The sequence below is a fragment of the Ixodes scapularis genome, unplaced genomic scaffold (assembly GCF_016920785.2).
Source record: "Ixodes scapularis isolate PalLabHiFi unplaced genomic scaffold, ASM1692078v2 PGA_scaffold18__7_contigs__length_3171195, whole genome shotgun sequence".
In the NCBI taxonomy this organism is placed as follows: domain Eukaryota; kingdom Metazoa; phylum Arthropoda; class Arachnida; order Ixodida; family Ixodidae; genus Ixodes; species Ixodes scapularis.
The window spans coordinates 2,290,800-2,313,845 of record NW_024609844.1 but is presented as its reverse complement, the minus strand read 5'-3'; the positions used below and the strand labels follow the sequence as shown (position 1 = coordinate 2,313,845).

Below are 23,046 nucleotides of genomic sequence, written 5' to 3'. Positions count from 1 at the left end.
CACGGTGTCTAAAAAGATCCATAAATTAAGCCATAGAGATCTCTATAGCAGACCATACAAGAAGCTATAGGCGGCCGTAGCACGATGGGTAGAAAGAACCATAGGACGAACTATAGAATGAGCTATAGCGAACCATACAAAGAGAAATAGGTGGCTAAAGAAACCACAGGAAAAGCCATAGGCAGCTATAGCACGGTGTCTAAGGCGAACCATAAAGTAAGCCATAGAGATCTCTATAGAAGACCTTACAAGAAGCTATAGACGGCCAAAGGAACCAAAAGAAAAGCCATAGGCAGCTATAGCACGGTGTTTAAGGCGAACCATAAAGTAAGCCATAGAAATCTCTATAGATGACCTTACAAGAAGCTATAGATGGCCAAATGAACCAAAAGAAAAGCCATAGGCGGCTATAGCATCTTTTCTAAAGAGACCCATAGATTAAACCATACAATATTCGATAGCCAAATTTCTATTGAAAAAGCTATAGACAACCATAGGGTAGACCATAGGAAAAGCTATAGACAGCCATAGAAGCGGCTATAGCTAATTGGGCCAATTTTCTATAGCCGGCCATACAACGGATTTTCTATAGCCGACCATAGACCATTTTTGTATGGGCTCGAAGTTGCGGCGTCCCTGTCGAATAGGTGTTTCCTTGTTTCGGCAGAGTCAGCCAGCATCAGGCGTGCAGGCTCGTGGGCGGATGAGAGTCGCTGAAGCAGTTCGTCTCTGTAGTTATCTAGAGTGCCGTAACTTCCCGTCGGCGACTGGTAAAGGGCTGATGGCATCTCGGGATGGCGGCTATGAAGAAGGAAAAAGGGGCTCTGTTTAGTACTCTCGTGGGTAGCCGAGTTGTACGCGAAGGTGATGTAAGGCATCCATACGTCCCAATCCCGTTGGTCACGGGCCACATAGTGACCCAGCATTCCGCTGATAGTCTGATTGAGGCGCTCCACCGCTCCGTTACACTGGGGGTGATAAGGTGTTGTAAGAATCTTCTGGATTCCCAGGAGATTACATACCTCTCGCAGGAGCTTTGACGTTAAGTTTGCACCACGATCTGTTAAAAGTTGCTGAGGCGTCCCGTGGCGCATTACAACGCGCTCGACGAAGAGGCAGGCCACGGTTTCCGCCCGCTGGTCGGGCATGGGAATCACCTCGGCGTACCTAGTGAGGTGTTCAACAAAAACGAGCAGATAGCGATTTCCCTGGGTTGATAGGGGCAGGGGTCCCATGATGTCCATCGACGTCCGTTGGAAGGGCTTTGAGATTTCTTCGAATATTTCTAGAGGCGCAGGCTTGAGGCCCTTAGGAGTTTTCCGCAGAGAGCAGGAGCCGCAGCGATCGCAATGAACTTTGACGTCCTGCTTCATGCGCGGCCAGTAGTAGTCGCGAGAGAGCCTCTCCGTCGTCTTCCGTGCCCCAAGATGTCCGGCGTAAGGAGCATCGTGCGTTGTTCTCAGCAGCTCATCGCGAAGTAAAACCGGGACGACGACGTGGCCGCGCGATGTCTCCGGTGTCGTCCGCCTGTCTCCCTCTCGTCGGCAAAGTAGACCTTTGTTGTCTAGATAGTACTCGCTGTGCCGACCCTTAGCGTTCTCACATTGTTTGATCAAGCTCACCAGCTCATCGTCGTTCCTCTGTTCTTGTCGAAAACGCTCTAGGTCCAGCATTGGTCTGAAGTCCGCCACGCCGCGAACGACCGCCCGACTCAGAGCGCCTGCGTTCTGGTTCAACTTCCCCGCACGATGTACGATTTCGAAGCTATGTTCTTGAAGCAGCAAGTTCCACCTCGCAAGGCGCGAGTTTGGGTCACGGACGGACATCAGCCATTTGAGGGCGTTGCAGTCCGTAATAACACGAAAATTCCGTCCGACTAGATAGCATCGAAAGTGTCGCACAGCCCACACCACGCCCAGACACTCTTGTTCAGTGGCACCATAGCGTTTCTCAGCTTCGTTCAACTGGCGGCTCGCAAATGCTATTGGATGCTCCTGTCCACCATAAACCTGGGCCAGCACTGCGCCCAAGCCTTGGCCGGATGCGTCAGTCATAACGATGAAATCCCTTGAGAAGTCCGGGAATCTCAGAAGGGGGGCACTGGTCAGAGCATCCTTCATTAGCTCAAAAGCCGTCTGTGCTTCCTCGTCCCACACAAAGTCTACCTTTGGCGAGGTGAGCCGCTTCATGGGCCTGGCGTTTTCCACGAAGTTTTTCACATGCCTGCGGTAATATCCAAGCAATCCCAAAAACTGTCGTACTTCCTTCGCATTCCGAGGGGTTGGGAAATTACGGACACAGCTCAGCTTGTCAGGATCAGGCCTAACACCCTGCCTCGAAAGGATATGCCCCAAGTACTTCACTTCCTCCCCCAAAAACTGACACTTGGAGGGCCCCAACTTCAGACCCGCTGCCCGGAACCGCATCAGCACGGACTCCACATCCGCTAGGTGCTGGTCAAAGTCATGGTTGTATATAATCACATCATTTAAGTACACATGGCACGACTTCCCTAAAATACCTGCAAGGATTACGTCGGCTGTGCGCTGCCATACCCCCGAGCTGTTAACCAGCCCCATGGGCATCCGTCGCCACTGATAGTGTCCAGACGGCGTATTGAAGGCCGTCTTTTTCTCGGTCACTCTCGTCCATGTCTATTTGCCAGAACCCTGAGGCCATGTCGACCACGGTGAAGTACTTAGCAGTGCCCAACTGAGCAATGGTCTCCTGAATATTTGGAAGGGGGTATGGGTCGATTCTTGTCACCTTGTTTAGTTCGCGATAATCGACCACAATCCTGAACGACCCGCCGGGCTCCTGAACCAGGAGAGCGGGTGCACCCCAGGGGGAAACGGAGTGTTCTATGATACCTTTGTCCAACAAGGCCTGGACCTGTTGCTCCATCTCGTCTCTCATAGCGAATGGTATCCGATACGCTCGGCGGTATACGGGTGCAGCATCCCACCTGTTGATTCTGTGTTTGATTGTGCTACAGTGACCGAGGTCCAGCTTCGTTAAGGCAAATGCCGCCCGGTACTTCCACAGGAGCTGAGCGATCCTTCTTCTCTCCCCGGAGTGGACGTGGGACACCTCGAACATTCCCAAGAAAGCCGCCTCCGACATGCCGTCGACCGTGTCGCAACTCAGTATCATCTCCTCAAGTTGTGGGGCAGATTCTCCGCCAACAAAGACTCCGACCCGCTTGTTCTTGGGCAATCGCATTTCAGACAACGTAAGATTTGCTATCCTGACCGGCACACGTCCCCTCTGATCTACACACGCCAGAGCATCAACCCCCAGAAGCCCATGAGGCTCAATCTCTACCATCTCCACCACACCCAGTGCACCGCGGGGCGGGTTCCCCCGGAGCTTATTAACCACGATAATCTCGGTCCTTGGTGGAATGACGCACTCCGACACCAACATGACAGGTGTCTCAGCAGAGCATACACCCCGCACAGGTTGTGATGGTGACCAGTTCAAGATCGGAACCTCTTCCCCGTCGAGCACAACCACCCCTTCGTGGTCAGCTGGTCCAAGCCATGGGCGCGCACAACATCCTGCCCCAGGATTCCGGACACGGGGATCATCGCGCTGTCGTTGCAGATAGAAAACGAATGGCAGAACAAGGTTTTCCCGATCCCAAGTGGTATGAGATAGCAACCACGGGTCTCCAGCTCTTTTCCTGTTATGCCTGTCAACCGCGTGCGCGTGCCCCCGAGGTGCTCGTTGAACGTGCGACCACTCTTACTCAGTTCTCTGAAGACGGACTCTTTAAGGAGGCTGACCTTCGGCCCGGTGTCCACCAGAAAACGTAGCTCCATTTTCCCATTATTTGCCGCCACCACCGGACTGCTCTCCCCGCAGAACTTAATGGCCACGTTTATTTCTCCCCCTCCGCCGGTGTCGCTCGGAAGGGGACCTGTTAGTTCCTTGCCCGTGGGGCCCTCCCGAAGCGGCCTTTCTTCTTTCTTCGTTCCTGCGGGGCTGCTGTACCCCTTGTGCGGAGTTCGAGAGTGAGCTCCTTTCATTCTCGATTCTACTTCCGCACTCTCTTATTCTATGGCCGACCAGGTTACAGTACCAGCAACGCATTGGGAGACGCACTGACGTATTCCGAGGGAGACCCCTCTCCATCGGCGCCGGCTGAAAAGCGATGCTGTCAGCAAACAGCTGATAGCATCGCTGTCAGCTGTTCTTCCCCTGGCTGCGAGGCGAGGATTCTTTGTAATCTGGCGCGAACGCCACGGTGGGACACACACACACACACACACACACGTACCCGCACGCACAGCACCGAATGAGTCGGTAATACACTCCGTCACAACGTCACTGATGACGTCATCAGTGATGATGACGATGCGGATGCCGGTGACGTCATCAGTGACGTCACTGATGACGTCATCAGTGATGATGAAGATGACAATGCGGATGCCGGTGACGTCACTAATGACGTCATCAGTGATGACGATGCGGCTGACGGTGACGTCATCAGTGACGTCACAGATGACGTCATTAGTGGCGTCACTGATGGCGTCACCGGCATCCGCATCGTCACGACCAGATGTCACGACCAGAGGTCGGCGTTTTAGGTCGCCCTCACTCACCCCCACCCTCACAGCCACACTCACCTACGCCCCTCACTCGCCCTCACCCTCACAGCTACACTCACCTTCAGCCCCTCACTCACCCTCACCCTCACAGTCACACTCACCTTCAGCCCTTCACTCACCCTCACTGAACCTCACGGCCCTTACGCACTCACTGCCCTCACTGCCCTCACGGCCCTCACGGCCCGCACGGCCCTCACGGCCCTCACGGGCTCACCGCCCTCACGCCCCTCACTCAGTCATGGCCCTCACGCCACTCACCGCCCTCACGCCACTCGCGGCCCTCACGCCACTCACTGCCCTCACGGCCCTCACCGCCCTCACGGCCCTCACGCACTCATAGCCCTCACGCCACTCACCGCCCTCACGGCCTTCACGGCCCTCACGCCACTCACCGCCCTCACGCCACTCACCGCCCTCCCCCCACTCACCGCCCTCACTCCACTCACCGCCCTCACGCCACTCAGGCCAGCTTCAGATGGGGCAATTTCGCCCAGAAACTTTACGTCGCAACACCAGCAAGTTAGCAACACGGGCCGCCCGCGATCACACGCAGCAACCAATTCCTGCAATTTGCCATCGTCCTCATAAATTTTATTTTAGAGCGCAGCTCTTAGGGGCCTGTTTCCGGCTTGAGCGGCGTCGCCGTCGCCGTCGGCGTCGGCGTCGCCGTCGGCGTCGGCGTAACCGCGCGGTGCATCGTGGGAAATGTCCCATAATGCACCGCGCGAGCCCCCCACCGGGGTCACGTGACCCCCTGAAGTCACGTGACTCTCCTGAGGTCACGTGACTCCCCGATGACGTCATCGTCACTGATGACGTCACCGGCATCCACATTGTCATCGTCATCCACTGATGACGTCACCGGCATCCACATCGTCATCGTCATCATCACTGATGACGTTACCGGCATCCACATCGTCATCGTCATCATCACTGGTGACGTCACCGGCATCCGCATCGTCATCGTCACTGATGACGTCACCGGCGTCCACATCGTCATCATCACTGATGACGTCACCGGCACCCACATCGTCATCGTCATCATCACTGAAGACGTCACCGTCATCCACATCGTCATCGTGATCCTCACTGATGACGTCACCGGCATCCACATCGTCATCGTCATCATCACTGATGACGTCACCGGCATCCACATCGTCATCGTCATCATCATTTATGACGTCACTGGCATCCAGATCGTCATCGTCATCATCACTGATGACGTCACCGGCATCCACATCGTCATCGTCATCATCACTTATGACGTCACCGGCATCCACATCGTCATCGTCATCATCACTGATGACGTCACCGGCATCCACATCGTCATCGTCATCATCACTGATGACGTCACCGGCATCCACATCGTCATCATCACTGATGACGTTACCGACATCCGCATCGTCATCGTCATCATCACTGATTACGTCACCGGCATCCGCATCGTCATCGTCATCATCACTTATGACGTCACCGGCATCCACATCGTCATCGTCATCATCACTGATGACGTCACCGGCATCCACGCTGTCATCGTCATCATCACTGATGACGTCACCGGCATCCACATCGTCATCATCATTGATGACGTTACCGACATCCGCATCGTCATCGTCACTGATGACGTCATCAGTGACGTCACTGATGTCGTCACCGGCATCCGCATCGTCATCGTCATCATCACTGATGACGTCGTCAGCGACGTCACTGATGACGTCACCGACATTCGCATCGTCATCGTCATCATCACTGGTGAAGTCATCAGTGACGTCACTAATGACGTCATCGGTACCCGGATCGTCATCGTCACTGATGACAGCATCAGTGACGTCAGTGATGACATCATCGGCATTGGGGGTCACATGACCCCCCCTGGTTAGTCTAACCCCCCCCCCCCCCCCAGCGCCCTTCCCTCCTCCTCCTCAAGAGCTGCGCTCTAATTCGGCGTTACAAGGAGTTGTAAGCGGCTTTCACTTTTAGAGCGCAGCTCTTAGGGGCCCGTTTCCGGCTTGAGCGGCGTCGGCGTCGCCGTCGCCGTTGGCGTCGCCGTCGCCGTCGGCGTCGGCGTCGGCGTAACCGCGCGGTGCATCATGGGAAATGTCCCATAATGCACCGCGCGAGCCCCCCACCGGGGTCACGTGACTTCGTGGGGGGGCACGTGACCCCCCCCGAGGTCACGTGACCCCCCGAAGTCACGTGACTCCCCTGAGGTCACGTGACCCCCTCCTCGAGGTCACGCGACCCCCGAGGTCACGTGACCCCCGCCGATGTCGCGTGACCCCCCGATGACGTCATCGACACTGATGACGTCACCAGCATCCACATCGTCATCGTCATCATCACTGATGACGTCACCGGCATCCACATCGTCATCGTCATCATCACTGATGACGTCACCGGCATCCACATCGTCATCGTCATCATCACTGATGACGTCACCGGCATCCACATCGTCATCGTCATCATCACTGATGACGTCACCGGCATCCACATCGTCATCGTCATCATCACTGATGACGTCACCGGCATCCACATCGTCATCGTCATCATCACTGATGACGTCACCGGCATCCACATCGTCATCGTCATCATAACTGATGACGTCACCGGCATCCACATCGTCATCGTCATCATCACTGATGACGTCACCGGCCTCCACATCAATATCGTCATCATCACTGATGACGTCACCGGCATCCACATCGTCATCGTCATCATCACTGATGACGTCACCGGCATCCACATCGTCATCGTCATCATCGCTGATGACGTCACCGGCATCCACATCGTCATCGTCATCATCACTGATGACGTTACCGACATCCGCATCGTCATCATCACTGATGACGTCATCAGTGACGTCACTGATGTCGTCACCGGCATCCGCATCGTCATCATCACTGATGACGTCATCGGCGACGTCACTGATGACGTCACCGAGATTCGCATCGACATCGTCATCATCACTGGTGGTCACGTGACCCCCAAGGTCACGTGACCCCCCCTGGTTAGTTTAACCCCCCCCCCCCCCAGTGCCCTTCCCTCCTCCTCCTCAAGAGCTGCGCTCTAATTCGGCGTTACAGGGAGTTGTAAGCGGCTTTCATTTTTTCTTTCACTATTTAGACACATTTACGCGTTATAAACGTGTTTTTATGCATTTAAACCTCGTTAAGAATACTAATGCACCTTTCTGAAACAGTTTATTTCCAAAAAAACGATCAATTTCAAACCAGAAACAAGTCTTTCGGTGTCATCATCACTGGCACGAGGTATCACGTGAAAATTTTGCGTCCCTGATTGGATGCAGCCGCTTCAAATGTATTCGAATTGCTCCTAGTTGCTTGCTTATTTCGAGCCGGACCCGATCTCAGCAATTCGTGTCGATCTAGGGAAAGCTAGAGAACAACCCACCATTAAAACCAAAATTGCTGAGAAAGATGCTCGATCTGAAGGGGGCCTCACGCACTCACCGTTCTCACGCACTGATGGCCCTCACACCACCTCATGCACTCACCGCCCTCACGGCCCTCACAGCCCTCACGCCTCTCATGCCACTCACTGCCCTCACGCACTCATGGCTCTCACACCCCTCACGGACTCACCGCCCTCACACCATTCACGCACTGATGGCCCTCACGCCACTCACCGCCTTCACGCCCCTCACGCACTCATGGCCCTCATACCCCTTACCGCCCTCACCGCCCTCATGGCCCTCATGGCCCTCACGGCCCTCACGGCCCTCACCACCCTCACGGCCCTCACTCACCCTCACACTCATGAATTTTCCTGGTTCAGAAACTCACTCACCCTCACCTCACCTGTGAAGATGAGGGTGAGTGAGGGTGAGTGAGGACCCTCATGAGTGAGGTTTGCCGAGGTATGGTCACGACTGGTGCCAGTGCGGGTTAGTGGCGAGATTGCAATTGCACGCGCTGCCATGCGAGGGACACGCGCTTGGCGGCCGAAAGATCCTCCTATGAAGTAAGTCCGAGAGTTTTCGTGTTTTCTCGCGTTTGGTTAAATCTTCGAACAAAACGAACGCAATATTCAGATTTACGGGATAAAACTACGCTGGAAGCAGAATCAAACTCATTTTCTGAAATAAGTGTTTCAGCTTCCCTTTAACGGAGGTGAAGAAAAGGAAAAGCCACTTTAAAATCGTCATGAGTCGGGAGATATAATAGAATAAGATATTTGTATTGCAATAGGGACTGTCAACTTTATACTGGTGATCAATGGCAATCAATTTATACTGGAGATCACTTAACCATATTATAAGATTTTGTAATCAACTTCTGGCTGATCTCAAGAGCTTTTTACTCATACGGGTTTCAGGGGAACTCGTGAACGTACATTAAGTACTTCAGCTAAATCCCATTCTCATTTTTTTTTTCTAAATTAGCCCCGCTTATGTTAGTTTCTAGCAAAACGCGAGGCTGACTGATTGATCTACGTTGCATATCATTTTATATGTAACAGCTTTAGTCCCGTGGATGCAGCACTGACGGAACCGGCGAAAATTCTCCTTCTCCCCCAGGCGGTTAGACGTTGCATATATAATAAAACATCTCTCGCGGAAATAAAGATGGTCAGTGGTATTCGGTCAAAACATTCATTCTTGAAAATGGTATAGTCACTTGGAATTTAATTTTTTCGTGTCCTTCAGATAGAAATCTCTCGCAGACACTCTCGAACTGAAAGACGGTGTCGTTGTTTGTGAAGTGGCCTTCAGTTCTTTACTTGTCTAAACTGCACGGCAAACGCACGTTATCCCGTTTTTTTACTTCTTTTTTTCTCGTTTCTGCGTCGTCATTCGTAGTCATTTACTGCGCAGTTTGATCAAGTAATGAATAGCCAACTAGACCAATTCCCAGCACAGGTGCCCTTCAGTTTTAGTTTCGCTCATCAAATTTGATGATATTTGAGGGCAAGTAAAGTAACTTTGTGTTGGCGACTGTTTATTAACACTCATCCTTCGAAACTTTGCAGGCCAAACTATCCGGAAATCCTCTTAACGCAATCAGCCAGGTCAACCCATGGCAGTGCCAGAACCGTGGGCAACATTTTTCCCCAGATGAATGGGACCGACTAGCCAGATTAAACAGGGAATGGCCACAGCTCAGCCAACTACATGCAACAATTCCATTCCCGTCCCTTCCTCTGTTCGCCGACACAGCATGTCCGTTTTGTTGACGTGTAACTCTCAAAACCTATGGCGGTGATACACGGTACAGTTGTTGCTTTTGTAGCATGCCTGCCTTTTCTTCAGCAGCAGAAAGCAGCGACGCTGAGACTGAACCACGCTCCTTGATCGTACCCAGCTGTGTCTTTCTCGATTCGTCTGGGAGTGTATCGACGTAATCCTTTACCGTATGTTTAAAGGTGAAGTAAAACCTTTGAAGCACGTATTAGTAGAGAAGGATCGCTTTATGTTTAATTTACGTGTCTTTTTAATTGTCTTTTTCGGGATGCTCAGTATCCAGCTATGATACGCGTGTTTTTTTGTGATATGATTATTTTACCTTTTGAATTACACCACAATACGAATGTAAACCCCTAAATTTATCTACTTCATCTACATGATGCGTCCCTGTTTGCTTGTTCCTTTAGTTCGTTCTGGTTGGGCTTCTGGATTGGTGTAGTATAAATAAAAAGAAAGGAAGTAAAGAAGATTCGATCTTCACACCTTACAGAAATTGCCCGAGCAGAATTCGACTACGAATGGCAGGGAACGAACTGCGAGCACAAGGGGGCGGAGCTCTTCTTCCAAGGGGCCGAATTGCAGTGGCAACCATGGGAGATGGAGCAGAAAGGGAGGGCAGACGGCGGTGCGACTTCTGCAGCCAATCTTGTGGTACCCACAGAAATAACAATACCAGGTATGAAAAGACGCAAAACAGGACAATACTCATCCAGCTTCGCACCAGCTTAGAACAGGCTTACGTAATCATGAACGGTCCCACACGGATAGAAATCCTTGTTGTCTGCTAGGTTTTTCAGTAGGCAGAAACTCTGAGCAGTCTGATGTGGTACGCAAAGTTTCTCCCACGTGGAAACGTCTTTCAGGTTTAATTAGCGCCCTGCAACAAGCAGATGAGTATACCACAATGAAATACAGCTTTTTTTTTTTTTTTGGAAGGAGGTGGGGGAATAAAAAATTACAGTCCAAAGTAAAAAAAAAAAAAGACAACTTTGATGCAAGTAAACAATCAAGCTGGGCTCTATAAAAGAACATTCTGTCCGAGCACTCGAAGCTTCAATTTGTTGCACCTTGTATGATATTAGAGAAATGTACCGTGTTGAGTTGTTTATTTATTTTTATTTTTGTTTTTTTACTTGAATTTCAGTTGAGGGGGTCGCTGTCACTCACACTATAAATTATTTTTAACATATGAAATAGCCCAAAAAGGTTTCGCTGTTGCAACACAACACAACATTCGGCGACACAGCATTATTTGTGTCGCCGAAGTTTAGCCTTAGACTGGCAAATGTTCATACCAATACCAATTTGAAACAGTGTTTTTCACTGTTTCAAACAGCTCGTAAAATCCTCGTCGTGTACATTAGCAAATTTTTAATTAACAAAGGTACAACACGATTGTTTTACGAGGCTTTTGGATGCAATTTTGTGTGTGGGTGTGTGGAAGACCCTTCCAGCGTTACTTAATACACAGTCGCGATCATTATGAATGTCAACACGCTATCACCTAGCGCTCCGTACTCGCAGCGTTATGCAGCTGCAATGCTTAGGCGTTACCGAAAAAAGTAACGATATACGTTACTTTCGAAATGAAGGGACGCGTTACCGAACTACGTTACTTGAAATAAAAGGAATGTGCTACCGTCACCGACAGAAAGTAAAGCACGTTACTTTTGCGGCATTTTTTATTTATAAATTGACGATAGCAGCGCTTGTGTGTGTGTGTGTGTTTGAGTGTTTGTGTGTGTGTGTGTGTGTGTGTGTGTGTGTTTTTGCAACAGCGTTTTTTGACACTGGGATAATGGGCCCTGGCTTTGGGATTTTTCCGAAGTGGAACATTTTGCGTGGGGAAAGGGTAGGAAAAATGTTTGAAAATATGTGGAATGAGTGCAATAAGAATGACTTGGATAACACACTACGTTTCAGCTTAACTCCAGACACAGCCGACGCTACAAGCTAATGGGACCATTATAGCTGCATCAAAAGCGCAAGTCACTGGGCCTTTTTTCTTCATGATTGGTTCAGCGATGACAGAACACGCCCAGAGACACGGCGAACACAATGATGGCGCCCTTTTCACTCTTTCGGATTGGTACCATCAGCTTGTAGCGGCGGCTTCGTCTGGACGTAAGGTAAAACGAAGTATAAAAAAGTGAAAGCCGTTTACAACTCCCTGTAATGCCGAATTGGAGCGCAGCTCTTGAGGGGGAGGAAAGAAGGGTACTGAGGGCCACGTGTTCTCGGGGGGGGGGGGGGGGGGGTCACGGGACCCTTCCGAGGGCACGGGACCTTGGTGGGGTCACGTGGGGGAGTCACGTGCCCCCTTACGAGGTCACGTGACCTCGGGAGGGATCACGTGACCTCGGGATATCACGTGACTCCCCAGGTCACGTGACCAAAATTTCCCCATTAGATTTAGCGGGGAAATTTTTTCCGCTAGATTTAGCGGGGAAATTGTTTCCGCTATATTTAGCAGGGAGATTTTCCCGCTAGATTTAGCGGGAAATTTTTTCCGCTAGATTTAGCGGGGAAATTTTTCCGCTAGACTTAGCGGGGAAATTTTTTCCGCTAGATATAGCGGGGAAAATTTTCCGCTAGATTTAGCGAGGAAATCTTTTCCGCTAGATTTAACGGGGAAATTTTCCCGCTAGATTTAGCGGGGAAATTTTCTCGCTAGATTTGGCGCGAAAATTTGCCCATAATGCACCGTGCGGTTACGCCGACGGCGACGGCGACGCCGCTCAAGCCGGAAACGGGCGCCTAAGAGCTGCGCTCTAAAACGCGCAAAAAATGTGTACTTTTTCCAGGTGTTTGGTAGGTGTACCAAGTAAGCTAATTTCGTTACCCGTTACTCAAAATAAGTAACCTAAGTACTAGGGTGACCAGACGTCCCGTTTTGGCCGGGAAAGTACCGTTTTTGAGGTTCGCTTTTGCCGTCCTGTCTTTTTTTCCCAATAAAGATTCCTGTCCCGTTTTCGCACCAGTGCGTGGTTTCGAAGTTGGCACAAAGCGAGTTGAAGTAAACCGAAACGATGTGTACTCGTTACAAGTATATTTTACAAAAATACCAGTGGGTACTTTAACTTTAAAATATTTACCCAGAGTAAAAATTAGAGAACTGTTCTTGCCCACAAACATTTTTTTTCTATCGCGAAGAGTCGTGTGTAGAAATTTGTTTTCCCAATCTCAATCTTTAGTACCCCCCCCCCCCCTTCCCCAGGCTAGGATGTCCCGTATCCTATCTTGAGGAATATGGTCACCCTGCTAAGTACGTTACCCGTTACTGTCTGGGAAACTAACGACTACGTTATTACGTTACTGAAAAAAGTAACGCATTACCGGTAGCGACGTTATTTGTAACATCTTACCGCCAACACTGTACAGCGGCGACCGCGGCGGCTTGAGTTTCCTTCTGCACTTGGTTAGCAGAACGTGCAAGTTACCACAGCTGCCCCACCATTGGGCTGCCAGAGTCGAGTCTTTGACGATCACCTGTAGACCTTTATCACCACCGCGATTGAGACTTCTCAACATCTGAAATGAATGAATACCTACTTTAAACCGCACCGCAAACAAAGTAGGTATACAGGGCCATGTTCATCTAGCTCTGACCTTTCTTGTTTTGTCGAGTCATTCCAGCAGGTTGGATAGAAGCATACCATAACGACGAAGTGGACATCTTTTACCGTGACAGCCGCAGGGGTGACACCTTTCCCGAGGTCAACTGGTCGGACCCACAAAAGCCGCAAACGCACCGACAACCGGACAAGCACCCGAGCCGCTTGTGTCCTCACTCAAGCTCTTCCGCGGCGAGTCTCGCCATCCACGAGAGGACTCACATTGGCGAGAGGCCCTTCAGTTGCGGTGTCTGCGAGAAAACGTTCGCGAAAAGGTATGGCTTGATGGCTCACGATAGAACTCACACCGGAGAGAAGCCGTTCAAATGCAACACGTGCAGCAAGGCGTTTACTCTGAAACGCACCTTGGCGAATCACGAAAGAATTCACACCGGAGAGAAGCCGTTCAAGTGCAACACGTGCAGCAAGGCGTTTACTCGGAAAACCAACTTGGCGAATCATGAGAGGACTCACACCGGAGAGAAGCCCTATAGATGTGAGACCTGCAATAGAGCGTTTGCGGCCCATAGCAATTTAAACAGTCATCGGAAGATATATCACAGGTGATCGAAACCACCACGTGCGTCATAGCTGTGGAGGGGGTTTAAACGAAATACTCGAGCTCCTGCGTGTGTTCATATCGTTTGGCGGTAGACCTGCAGGGGTCTTCTTGCGAGCAGTGTGGGTTTTACATACTTCAAAATTTGTCAGCCTGTTATTTGTCGTGTAATCAGAAATAAAAATGTGAATTTACCTTGGAATAAGAGAGCGGGGCTCCTTTTTGTACAAAAACAAAACTACTGGAAGCATACTATATTTTATTAATTTAGAGTCCTTAATCACGTGCTGCACCTGTAGTGTCTTAATTGTCTGCAGGTTTATTTATGTTGCTTACAAGTCGGCCTACTAAAAAAAAATATACGAAATAATAAAATCACTAAGGTCTTTCAATAGCAACAAGCTTCAATAATGTAAAATTTTAGAAAAGTATAAGATAGACCGAGTAATGCAAACACAATTCTAAGATATAAAATAAATATGTATATATATATATATATATATTTTTTCAGAAATCCTAAAATTAGGGCGATTGAAAACAACCCCAAGATTCTCGGACAGGCGAGCGCCGCCACTACTTACGCCATCTATCGGCCGCCGTTGCGCCGGCGCCCGTAACTCAATGGACCAAAGCGATCTTTTTTTATACAAAGAAAACTAATCACTCAATCGCTTTGCACTTTATTGTCACGTTTTAATACGCTGCCCTCAACCTCCAAGAGAAATTTCGTGGTCCTGGGTTTATATTAAGTCTGGCCAAAATGCAACCAAACTTTTACTCATTGGTTCCTATGGCGAACCGCAGAAAAATCATACGTCTTTTCAACATTCAATGCAAACCCTAAGAGAACCACACCATCAATTTAGTTGCATTTTGCTATATATATAGCCAATGTCTCTAGCTCCATGGAAACATTTTTTATTTTCAAATTGCTTAAATTTAAAGTGGTTCCCCAGGACTTTAAATACCAAAAAGAATCCGCAGTTGGTGAGGAGACTCGAGGATTCAGTGACGTTGTTGCGTTCCTAAATACATTTTTTAGCAACATATGTAATGTATAACAAAACGGCAACTACACTGAATATTTTCTTAATTGATAAACACGAAACCTGAATGCAGGTTTTTTTTTTTCTTTTTTTTTTTTGTTCTCATCGCGTCATTAGCTCAAATACATTATACTTAAAGCGCTAAATAATTAAGGAGTCAAAACGCTTTTTTATCCGAACTATATTTTACAAAGTGTCCAAATTTCATTTCACCAGCTATTCCACTTCCTCGCCCCCCCCCCCCTTTCCCAAGAATGGTATTAAAAATAAAAATGCCAAAATGAATGGGCGTGGTCCAGACATTTTGGCCAAAGCGACATGAAGAGTACCATTTATGGCGACATTTAGCACGATGTTACTGCTAATTAATCAATCTTATGTAGGTTTGCTGCGCGTGCGCCCAAGAGCTTTTGAAACGGCCCAGTATCTCTTAAGTCATCACAAACTCATATGTCAAAATCAGGCAAAAAAGGGGCGTGTCCCAGAAATTCGGCATACGCGCCGCCAATTGTACCATCAATGGCGACACTCAGCACTCTATAAGCCATAATAATGCATCTGCTCTAGTTCTGCGACGCATATGCCCGAGCGCTTTTGAAGCAGCCCAGAATTTATTTAGTTATCACTCTCCAAAGCTTGCCTCAACCGTCAAAAGGGGGCGTTTCCCACAATTTTGGACATACGCGCCGTCGATTGTACCATCAATGGCGACGCTCAGCAGTCTGTAATTCAATATAAGGAATCTCCTCTAGGTCTATGACACGTATGCCCGAGTGCTTTTGAAGCGGCACAGGATTTATTTAGTTATCGCTCTCCAAAGGTTGCCTCAGACTCCAAAATCAGCCAAAAAGGGGGCGTTTCCCACAAATTCGGGCATACGCGCCGTCAATTGTACCATCAATGGCGACGCTCAGCAGTCTGTAATTCATTATAAGGAATCTCCTCTAGGTCTATGACACGTATGCCCGAGTGCTTTTGAAGCGGCACAGGATTTATTTAGTTATCGCTCTCCAAAGGTTGCCTTAGACGCCAAAATCAGCCAAAAAGGGGGCGTTTCCCACAAATTCGGGCATACGCGCCGTCAATTGTACCATCAATGGCGACGCTCAGCAGTCTGTAATTCATTATAAGGAATCTCCTCTAGGTCTATGACACGTATGCCCGAGTGCTTTTGAAGCGGCACAGAATTTATCTAGTTATCGCTCTCCAAAGGTTGCCTCAGACGCCAAAATCAGCCAAAAAGGGGGCGTTTCCCACAACTTCGGGCATACGCGCCGTCAATTGTACCATCAATGGCGACGCTCAGCAGTCTGTAATTCATTATAAGGAATCTCCTCTAGGTCTATGACACGTATGCCCGAGTGCTTTAGAAGCGGCACAGAATTTATTTAGTTATCGCTCTCCAAAGGTTGCCTCAGACGCCAAAATCAGCCAAAAAGGGGGCGTTTCCCACAAATTCGGGCATACGCGCTGTCAATTGTACCATCAATGGCGACGCTCAGCAGTCTGTAATTCATTATAAGGAATCTCCTCTAGGTCTATGACACGTATGCCCGAGTGCTTTTGAAGCGGCACAGAATTTATTTAGTTATCGCTCTCCAAAGGTTGCCTCAGACGCCAAAATCAGCCAAAAAGGGAGCGTTTCCCACAAATTCGGGCATACGCGCCGTCAATTGTACCATCAATGGCGACGCTCAGCAGTCTGTAATTCAGTATAAGGAATCTCCTCTAGGTCTATGACAGGTATGCCCGAGTGCTTTTGAAGCGGCACAGGATTTATTTAGTTATCGCTCTCCAAAGGTTGCCTTAGACGCCAAAATCAGCCAAAAAGGGGGCGTTTCCCACAAATTCGGGCATACGCGCCGTCAATTGTACCATCAATGGCGACGCTCAGCAGTCTGTAATTCATTATAAGGAATCTCCTCTAGGTCTATGACACGTATGCCCGAGTGCTTTTGAAGCGGCACAGAATTTATTTAGTTATCGCTCTCCAAAGGTTGCCTCAGACGCCAAAATCAGCCAAAAAGGGAGCGTTTCCCACAAATTCGGGCATACGCGCCGTCAATTGTACCATCAATGGCGACGCTCAGCAGTCTGTAATTCAGTATAAGGAATCTCCTCTAGGTCTATGACAGGTATGCCCGAGTGCTTTTGAAGCGGCACAGGATTTATTTAGTTATCGCTCTCCAAAGGTTGCCTTAGACGCCAAAATCAGCCAAAAAGGGGGCGTTTCCCACAAATTCGGGCATACGCGCCGTCAATTGTACCATCAATGGCGACGCTCAGCAGTCTGTAATTCATTATAAGGAACCTCCTCTAGGTCTATGACAGGTATGCCCGAGTGCTTTTGAAGCGGCACAGGATTTATTTAGTTATCGCTCTCCAAAGGTTGCCTTAGACGCCAAAATCAGCCAAAAAGGGGGCGTTTCCCACAAATTCGGGCATACGCGCCGTCAATTGTACCATCAATGGCGACGCTCAGCAGTCTGTAATTCATTATAAGGAATCTCCTCTAGGTCTATGACACGTATGCCCGAGTGCTTTTGAAGCGGCACAGAATTTATCTAGTTATCGCTCTCCAAAGGTTGCCTCAGACCCCAAAATCAGCCAAAAAGGGGGCGTTTCCCACAAATTCGGGCATACGCGCCGTCAATTGTACCATCAATGGCGACGCTCAGAAGTCTGTAATTCATTATAAGGAATCTCCTCTAGGTCTATGACACGTATGCCCGAGTGCTTTTGAAGCGGCACAGGATTTATTTAGTTATCGCTCTCCAAAGGTTGCCTCAGACGCCAAAATCAGCCAAAAAGGGAGCGTTTCCCACAAATTCGGGCATACGCGCCGTGAATTGTACCATCAATGGCGACGCTCAGCAGTCTGTAATTCATTATAAGGAATCTCTTCTAGGTCTATGACACGTATGCCCGAGTGCTTTTGAAGCGGCACAGAATTTATTTAGTTATCGCTCTCCAAACGTACGCGACGCCATATCCCATGTTACAGTAGCCATGTCCTCCGGATTTCGACAACAGCGCCACTCGCGGCAGTCTGCACTTCTGGCTTCACACGGCCGATGGGACGCCGCCGAAACTTTTTCACTGCCCCTATATTCTAGTTCAGTGTAACTAGATCGCCGACGTTAGAACGCGCAACTCGAGAGCGCTGCGATAGGAGCGCGCTTGCCATTAGAGTGCACGTCACAAGAGCGCATGACCAGTAGAGCGCTTGTCACGAGATTGATTACCTTGTCCGAAAAAGAAGCTTTATTGTACGCAAACACTTTAAAGCACACAGAACCACTTGACGATCGGCTGGGTGCAGGAGCCGAGATTGAATGTTATTTCGAATGGTGAAGTTGTGTACATTAGGAAGTGACTTCATACTCAACCATAACCACATTTTCTGAGTTCCAAGTTTGCGAAGCGCTGCTCAACAACACAAGGTGCACCTCACTAGACTGTTTTTCTCTACCACACAAACTTATGGTGTAGTGGAAAGTCATCACTGGGGCCACTAACTTTAGCGCGTCGGTGTCGCATTGGCCCTGACAGCATTCACAAACACGTTACGAAAGTGCGTCACACACCGCTAACAAATAAATGCGCCCCGCAAACTCAATAATGAGCGGCCGCATCATCGACGTCTGTCCTGAGCCGGCTCTGCATGCCATTCGTGCCTTCTTTTTCTGGACAGCATCTCCGTCGCAGTGCACACCGATGTTGCGATCGCCGGAGTACGGTAGAAGCTGGTCGTGTAGTTTCCGCTTCTTTTTTGTTGCGCGAGCGCTTGCTGCAGCCCAACGCACCACCGTCTTCCATATAGCTCTGTTGCAAATCGCGGTCGTCTCAACCACCAGCATGGTCGACACCGGCGTGCGACGTCCTTTTGTGGCGTAGGTGCAGCCCATGTATAGACCGTTTTATCGTGGGTAGCGCCACTTTGAGAGCGAGAGAGAAAAGGGGAAAGGGCTACCGGCGCTTTCCCCCTTTCTGATTGTGTAGAAAGAGTGGAAGTCCCGGATGAGAGGCTTGGCCGGTGATGGGTGTCTGCTGTGCCCCACCTTCTTTCGCGCTTTCTTTTCTGTTTTGAACTCGCAAACTTAATTAGAGCCACGGGCTTTGATGGCAACAGTCCCCCGGTCATCGGGACACCATTGCTCGGTCATAGGGTGCACGAATAACGACAGAAAGCGTCGAATACCGCCCAAGGACCTCGTAGCTTGCATGGAATTCGGCAAGGCACGTGCGGCTGCAATGTTTTGAAGCTCCACCGCTTTCCGCGTGACTGTAAATGATGAACCATTCATAAATTTTCGCTTGCAATGGGCCCATTTCAACGCAGCCGTTTTTAGTAATGAACAAGCGATACACGAAGTTACCTTAATTAACTTTTGTAAACACCCGGAGCTGCTACATATCGTTTTGCTGCGCTGCTTTTATCTTGCGTGTCCGTGTTCTCATATTTCATTGTGGATGAACGACGAAGACGTTCTAGATGTGCTTATATCGAACCGCAGAAAGCGTCAAAGCAGCCACGAATTATTTTAATATTTGATGTAATATTTTGAGTACTAACCTCCAATTTCTATCACTGACACGTTCGCTGCTGCTGTTCCCCCCGTTGCCGCACTGGCGGATCCCATTACTCGAACAAAGAAACGTACACACTGGGCTCGAAGACGCAGATCGCAACACACGAGTCGTACCCTGGAGCGACTATCCAGCGCTTCAAAGTGCCCAATCAACGGAAACAACCCAAACAACCCACCAGCGGCACTCCAAGGAGCGCTTTTGCCGGCTCTCTTGTATCGCACAGGGGATCGCTATTCAGGAAAACCGATACACCTAACTTTTCAACAATTTCTAGCCTCACCCGGCGGCGGAAATAAGCCTTCAACTAAGTGTTGTAAATGATAAAATCGAGTCAGTCACCACTGCAAATTATCAATATTAAGATAAATTCAGTTACAAAATTTTACAAGCTGAAAAAGCAATTATCACGAGAAAACTGGCACGCATCTTGCGAGCATACCCCATGTTCATCGGCGGTACAGCGTTCGGTGCGCGCTCCATTCACAAGCTGTTCCGAGCACAGTCGAAAAGATGGTGTTGAGGAAATGTCTTTTCGGTTTACGAACGCAATCCACTGCCGCCAAGATCGGGGTCATGTGGAAAGCGATGGAGCTTAAAGACATTGCAGCCGCTCTCGCCTTGCCGGATTCCTTGCAAGCTACATAGGTCCTCGGACAGTATTCGACGCTTTCTGTCGTTATTCGTGCACCCTATGACCGAGCAATGGTGTCCCGATGACCGGGGAACTGTTGCCATCGAAGCCCGTTACTCTAATTAAGTTTGCGAGTTCAAAACAGAAAAGAAAGCGCGAACGAAGTTGGGGCACAGCAGACACCCAACACCGGCCAAGCCTCTCATCCGGGACTTTCACTCTTTCTACACAAAGGGGGAAAGCGCCGGTAGCCCTTTCCCCTTTTCTCTCTCGCCCTCTTTCAGTAAAACGGTCTATAGTACAATGGTTTGTTTTAGGCTTCATCTAGCAGTCTGAAGAGTCTAGGACATTTCGGTGCTCGAAATATTCGGTGTGCGGAGTTTTTGTTGCATGGTCGTGGAACACAAAGCGACGCAAAGAGTCGCTTTTGTCCTTATTTTACGATTATTGTTTGCCCGAACTTCATAAAAAAATGTCATCTTCTCTTTCTGCTCGACTTTTTAGCAGACACCACCGCCCCGCGGGCGGTAGAGCATGTGTGTTCTCGCCTCCGACCACGATGAATAAACTTGCACCCCCGTGTAGCGTCTTTTGGGAAGCCGGGATCAGGGACTGCAATGATGCTCGACGATTCCTCAGAAGCGTTGCTAGCAACGCCGATTAGGTCACAGAGCAGTGAGCACACGCGTTTTGTAAATAAAAGGGGTCCACATTACCCTTTGTGCATGATTATATTTCTTTTGAAGGCAGCTGGCCTCAGACTCTTACTTTATTACGTATACGACGACTCACCTGTGATACGTGGGCGTTATAGTATTTAGGAGGGCTAGAAACTGGCATTCTTTCCGGAATATATTATTATCAAGCCACACATGCGAATAACTTCATATGCGTGTGCTTATGCACGTTACATACCTATCATCCAGACATATTTATGACAAATCTTAATAAAGATGTCCTAGACGTATATTCTAACCTTTAGAATATTAAAGCATGCTATTGCCAGAAATGACGGGCCGTTTACACCGAAATATCCGTGTACCTTACGTCTTTTATGAACATGTCCTCATTGGATCACACAGGCAAATAATTGCTTAATTACACGTATCGTATGTTTTCATTAGGAGGAAAAACATAGTCAAATAAGACATCTTGATAATTACATCCATTATATTTTATGCGCCACTGCCGCCACAATATTTGAACATTCAAATGTCCGCAATGCCTGCTGGAAAGCTCAGCTATTTGAACTTCCAAACGTGTATTTACACAAAAATCTCCGTGCAGCAAAAAATCCTTGCACCGAAAAGTCCGCGCTCCGAAATGTCGGCACCGAAACGACCTACACCGAAACGTCCTACACTGAATTGTTCGGATCCCCAGTCTGAAGAATCGAACAACCTGGCGAATAAAGACAGAGCCATTTGACTCTCCTTGTATTTTTCTAAATTTGTAAAACGCCAAGTATCCGGGTTCACCAGAGATTTAAGCCATAACTGCAGAGACTGGCGGCTTCATAATAATATATAAAAACAAAACTTATGCAAACTTTCACAAGAGCGGTCGTTGAAACAGGGCGCTCTCGCACTACCCCATGCCTCCCGCGCTTGGAAATATTGAATTTAAAAAAAAAAAAGAAGCAATACTGGAACGGGGTGTGTGTGATTCATGCTGAAAACGAGGACGGGGGGGGGGGGGGGGGGTGCACTTATCATTCTTCTTTGTTCAGTATACCAGGAACTCTGTGATAACGTTATTGTCCCGTTCAAGGTTTTCGAAACGCACAATGTCGCTTTAGAGCCTGCTTGGGGAATTCGTTCGGGTCGCTGAGGTGGGGCTTGATGGAAGTAGGACATCCGGACGCTACAAGCTGTTCCAGCCGATGCACTGCTGTGAGGGTTTCATTAGCAAAGCGCACATGAAGGCTCCCTAAGTTTCATATGACTTTTCGCTTTTTGGCGCGCATCGTTGCACCAAATCCGAATGCCACGTGTCACTTTTCCCAGCACTGAGTCACCTCCGATGTCTCATGGTATCGAGGCGCTCGAGGGGGAAGGGGGGGGGGGGGGGGAGAGAGAGAGGAGGCTCCACTACGTTCTTTCTTGTGTTTGGGTTCAATGTTTCAATCCCAAGTCTGTAAATAACGGGGAGGCTTGGGAGAAAGCTTCGGAAACCAGACAGCTTCTTGTGCAAATCGTGATTGATTTGAGCCTGAGCTACGAACTACGTGCATAATGAAATGTCCGAAAATATTTGTACCCTTTTTTTATCCCTTTCATCGCCTCATCTAAAACTTTCTGGTTTTCTCGTGCGTAAATGACATCTTTAAAACAATTGTGATCTTGGGTGTTCCCTATTTTAGACAAGCTTAGTAGCACAAGTTTGACACAAATAGGCGGCGCACACCAAGTCACTGAGCCAGAAACTTTCTGGTTGTCGCGGGGTAGTCAGCACTGCATAGCGTACGCGTGTTTGTCCTCATGCGACTACCATTATATTGCCGGAGAAAATCAGTTCTTTTCTTGGTCCTGACATTTAATTGATAATATGACAAAAATACAGTTGTCCTTCGATGCAAAAGGAACTATTTCCGAAAACGAGAAACGATCTCCAAATACTATTTTAAAGCATTCAATTAAACGGCTTTGATCAAATGGCGTTTGATTCAATAACGTTCAATTAAATGGCTTCGATGAGACGGCGTTCGATGAAGTGTCCGGACCCAATCACCAGCATTAATTTGAAATACGACCTAATCTTTCCTACCTTGCTCAGTCCACGGATAAA

At 48.9% G+C, this 23,046-nt stretch overlaps 1 protein-coding gene across 2 annotated transcripts; it reads left to right on the top strand.

The window, feature by feature from the left end:
• The first annotated feature begins 9,401 nt into the window (after positions 1–9,401).
• LOC120836418 (zinc finger protein 34-like) lies at positions 9,402–14,191 on the top strand. Of its 2 annotated transcripts, none has more exons than XM_040205297.2 (2): positions 9,402–10,492; positions 13,453–14,191. In XM_040205297.2, the coding sequence occupies exons 1-2, from the start codon at positions 10,414–10,416 to the stop codon at positions 13,995–13,997; spliced, it is 624 nt and encodes a 207-aa protein (XP_040061231.1). In that variant the 5' UTR covers positions 9,402–10,413; the 3' UTR covers positions 13,998–14,191. The 2 variants fall into 2 exon arrangements, with proteins under 2 accessions (XP_040061231.1, XP_042146024.1); XM_042290090.1 differs by having other exon boundaries at positions 10,231–10,492; positions 13,508–14,191.
• Positions 14,192–23,046: the final 8,855 nt, after the last annotated feature.

Bases quoted from the DNA above. Each gene is read 5' to 3' on its own strand.
- LOC120836418 (XM_042290090.1), top strand. From the start codon at position 10,335: ATGGCAGGGAACGAACTGCGAGCACAAGGGGGCGGAGCTCTTCTTCCA. The intron at 10,493-13,507 runs GTATGAAAAGAC...TTACCGTGACAG, and splicing joins CACAGAAATAACAATACCAG to CCGCAGGGGTGACACCTTTC.